Consider the following 4,242-nt stretch of genomic DNA (forward strand, 5'->3'; position numbering starts at 1 on the left):
TTACTGGCCTCATTTAGAGATTGTATCATAAAAACAGAGATAAGCATGTATATGAACTCCACGCAGGGAGACTTTAGAGTATAAAACTGGAAAAAAACTAAGAAACTCCAGGCCTGTAGCAACCTGAAAAAAGTGTCTATAATGAAAGCTGTCAGCTGTTTACAGCAGCTGCATCACCGCTGCCCTGTAGAAGAAGAACCCCCGTGGGTCAAAAAACAATGCAAAAATACACAACAAAAACACACAGTGTGGATATGATGGGACCGTCTTCAAAGCTGTATCTCCCTTTGTGCATGTAGATCTACAAAAGGCCTGTGGTAGTGTCGATGGAAAGTTCCATCCACTTCTTCCTGTATTAACCAGTCCTCTTCTTGCCTTTGCACTGCCTGCTTGGATAGGAGGTCCGCCCTTGTGTTGTGCTCCCTGTAAATGTGATAACAATCAAATTTTTCAAAAGCTTCTATAGGCCTGTGTGTCTCATCCAGAATATGTCTCAAAGAAAAAACAGTGCAGATAGATTTTCTGTTGAGCCAGTTGCAGACAAGTTTTGAGTCTCCAAACAGTTGTAGTTTGGTGCAGCGTTTTCCAAGTGCAAAGTGGATGAGGTGTTTGGCGGTGGATAGCTCGGCATAATTATTTGTGCCCCTTCCCAGGTATATTTGTAATTTGAAGCAGTGATCTTCCCTAAGGAAAAGCAGGGCTCCTCCCCCACAGCCCTCCGCTTGGGCTGAGCCATCAAAGTAGGCCCAGGGGTAAGATTTATCAATGTGTTCCGGGGAAATGGATCGAGGAGGGGCCTGTGGGGGGTCATCAGGGATGAGAGAAAAATCTGCAAGGATGTGAGTGACGATGGTTGGCCAGGATGGTATTTTTTGGTCAAATTTGAGCGATTCCTCGCCGTCCAGATAGCCCAGCACATGAGGAGGGGGATGTTCCTATCTTTGCCCGAGTGGTTCTCCTGCCAATTCAGCCAGGCTTCGATGATTGACTGTCCTTACCATCATTTGAGGGAGGGGGATTGAGAAGTAAGGAGGGACCATTGTTCAATGACTACAGGGCAGGACAGAAAAAGGTGTTCAGTGTCTTCCTCATTGCTCCTACATAAATGGCACCAGAAAGGCCCATGGAAGGATCGTTTTTTCAAATTTGAGCCTGTGGGAATTTTGTTGAATAGGATGGCCCACATAAGCATACGCGATCTGGGAGCTGCTTTGAGGTGCCATATAGCTTTCCACCACTGCTGAGCATGTTCTGGATGAAATTGTTGCATGAGCTTTTGGTAACCATCCTTAGGAGTGTATGAACCATTTTTTGCAAGTGCCCAGACTATCTCATCTTCTTCTTCCGTTATCCCGATGTGTGCTTGTGTGAGGGCTTCTGTGTAGTTCTCCCAATCTTGCCACCACTGTTTCGGGATATGGAGGTCTGGTGCAGTCTTCCAGGCCTGTTGGAGAAATGTGGAGTTTTCTGGGTCTGCAATATGTGCTATATGAGAGACACCCTGGTCCATAAGATGAGCCGTAAGCTGTGCTGGAAGTCGATGGGCATTGCCACATCCTATCCAGGGGTCTATACCTATGCGGACTGCGTTCCCCTGATGTATTCTCCATGTTAGACCCTCCCGAATGAGAGGGAGGGAATTGAGAACTGCTTTCCATATGATTGAGTGTCTTCCACTTCCCCTGTGTTCCCTGCGGATCCAGCTGAAAATGCTTTCCGAGGCAATATATTTTTCCACTACTACTGTTTTCCAGAGGCTATGGGATGTGATCAGTTGCCATCCTAGCTTTGCTGCCAGAGCTTTTGCAAAAAAATCCAGTCTTTTTATGCCCCATCCTCCCCATTTCTTGGGCCTTGCTATGGTGTCCCATTTTACCCAGGCAAAGAGGTTCCCCTGTTTGTTCCCCTTCCATAGGAATCTGCAGCATATTTTTTGGAGTCTAGTTAAGATTCCTCTTGGTATCCAAGCCAAAGACATCCAGTATACAGGGGTTGCTTCCAGCACAACTTTTATAAGAGTGAGTCTCCCAGCCCTGGTGAGATATCTGTTATACCACACATTTAATCTCTTCTCCACCTTTGCAATTAGCCATATCCAGTCAGCTATTTTGTATCCCCCGTGTTTCACTCGGAAGCCAAGATATTTCAGCCCTTCCTCCATTGGGTGTAGATGGAAAGGGAATCGGTTTTTTATGTAGATGACCTCATGATGCGAGCAACCAGTTGTTGTAAGGGTGGATTTATGAACATTTATAATCATTCCTGTAGCCTTCTGAAACAGGTCAAACACAAGTTGTAAGGCTGAGGTGTCGGCCAAGCTTCCGTTTAAGAAGATGAGCACATCATCCACAAACAGGAGGTGAGTGAGTGAACAATTTTCCGTGATTTTTATCCCTTTAATCATGCCTCTCCTCTGTTAAGATGCTATCAGCCTGCTAAGCCCTTCCATGATGAGAAGGGACAGTAAAGGGGAAAGGGGGCATCCTTGCCGTAGACCTCTTTCGGCAAAGAAGAAAGGGGTGGGGGAGCCATTAAGTAGGACAATGTACGGAACATCAGAAATACAGCTCATAATCCTCTTGATGAACATATAGGGAAAACACAGATGGGTGAGAAGCATTCAGATATAAAGCAGATTTGCACTATCGAAAGTTTTTGAGAGATCTACCTTAAGGATCATTCCTTTCAATTGCTTGCTCTGCATTGAGTGGAGAAGTTCTTGTGCAGTACCAATAGCTTCATGGATCTGACGGCGATGGAGGAAAGCAAATTGTTCATAGGATATATGGGCTGAAAGGATGGGCTTGAGCCTGTTTGCAAGGATTTTGGCCATAATCTTATATAGGCAATTGCAGAGCGAGATTGGCCTAAAATCATTGAAGGAAACCGGCTTATCGGATTTAGGGATAAGGGCAATGAAGGTGGCTTTGATGGCCGAGGGGATTTTTCCTGAGAGGCTGCAATGGTTGATCACTTTGAGGAGGTCCTGGCCCAGAAGCTCAAAGAAAGCTAGATAGAATTCGATGGACCAGCCGTCAGGTCCCGGGATTTTGTCTCTTTGGAATCCCCGGATGGTGGCTTCCAGCTCTCCTAATGTAATATCCTTAGTGAGCTCAGCTGCTTCTTCGTCATCCACAAACCTGGGGAAGAGCTCAGCCACTCTCATGATCTCTAACATATTTGCTTCTCTCGGGGCCCTGTATATGTTCCTGAAGTGTGAGGAGGCTAGGAAGGCAAGTTCTCTGGAGGTGTGGACCTGTTGGCCCTGTTCATTTTGCAGCTCCCAGATAGTATTGATCGCTTTTCGACCATTTGCAAACCGGTGGAAAAACTTTGTATTCTCATCCCCTTCCTTGAGCCAGATGGCTCTACTTCTTAATCTCCAGCTTTCCTCTCGGTCTCTGAGAACTTGTGTTCTCTGATTGATAAGGCCTTCATACATGGCTTTCTGTTCCGGGGAGATATAGGTTCTCTCCGAGTGGGATTCTAGGTCTGCAATTGCTTGCTCTGCTAGGGAGATCGTTAGGTCATCTTGTTGCCTTTTCTTTTTAGCCCATTCTCTTGATAGTATCTTGATTTCAGAGAGGTTCCTTACAAAGCAAGTAGCTGGGTCTTCTTCCTCAGGGATCGGATGTGATTTCCAGTAATCTGATATTAGTTTAATATAGGAGGAGTCCCGGAGCCAAGTGGAATTGAACTTGAAAGGGGCCTTGAGCTTCTGTTGCCTTGCTCCAACTTCGAGAAATATAGGTCTGTGGTCCGATATCCCTCCACTTCCAACCCACTGCCTGGATCTGGGGTGATTACTGTGGAAAGCCTCTTTGATAATAAAGCGGTCCAGCCTCCTGGCAAGGCTTTGTTCTCTAGTTCGATTGTTCTTCCATGTGTGCTGTATCTTAGCCGAGGGGATATCAATCCAGTGGTGATCCTCAAGCAGCTGCTGAAAGAAATTAGAAAGCGGGTCGATTTGCGCCATATGTCCCCAGGATTCTGAGAAGCCCATAGAGAAGTTTAAATCTCCTCCTATAATTGTATTCTCGGCTAGGAGGAGAGGGGAGCTGAAAAGCTTTTGCCAGAAGAGCTCCCTATTGAGGCAAGGCCCATAGACATTTATGATTCTTAGATCCTCCTCCAGGTCCTTGGAATATATGTCCGCACCCAAAAAACCTCCTCCACCCCAGATATTCTTCAGATTGATGGTGCAATTCTTGAAGCCAATAGCTATACCCCCAGATCGTCCAG

At 46.1% G+C, this 4,242-nt stretch overlaps 1 protein-coding gene across 1 annotated transcript; it reads right to left on the minus strand.

Annotated features, from left to right (window-relative positions):
* Window positions 1–269: 269 nt before the first annotated feature.
* Window positions 270–3,976, minus strand: LOC149174102 (uncharacterized). The gene is made up of 2 exons (XM_089420742.1): window positions 3,030–3,976; window positions 270–423 (listed from the first exon to the last, which is right to left on the minus strand). Exons 1-2 carry the CDS (start codon window positions 3,974–3,976, stop codon window positions 270–272), a joined length of 1,101 nt encoding a protein of 366 aa, XP_089276868.1.
* Between the last annotated feature and the right edge of the window lie 266 nt (window positions 3,977–4,242).

The sequence above is a fragment of the Pinus tabuliformis genome, chromosome 4_1 (genome assembly GCF_031772625.1).
Source record: "Pinus tabuliformis cultivar Carrire ecotype Pingquan chromosome 4_1, CPIR1, whole genome shotgun sequence".
In the NCBI taxonomy this organism is placed as follows: Eukaryota; Viridiplantae; Streptophyta; class Pinopsida; order Pinales; family Pinaceae; genus Pinus; species Pinus tabuliformis.

Bases quoted from the DNA above. Each gene is read 5' to 3' on its own strand.
- LOC149174102 (XM_089420742.1), bottom strand. From the start codon at position 3,976: ATGGCGCAAATCGACCCGCTTTCTAATTTCTTTCAGCAGCTGCTTGAG. The intron at 424-3,029 runs GTCCATCGAATT...TCACATTTACAG, and splicing joins ATCCCGGGACCTGACGGCTG to GGAGCACAACACAAGGGCGG.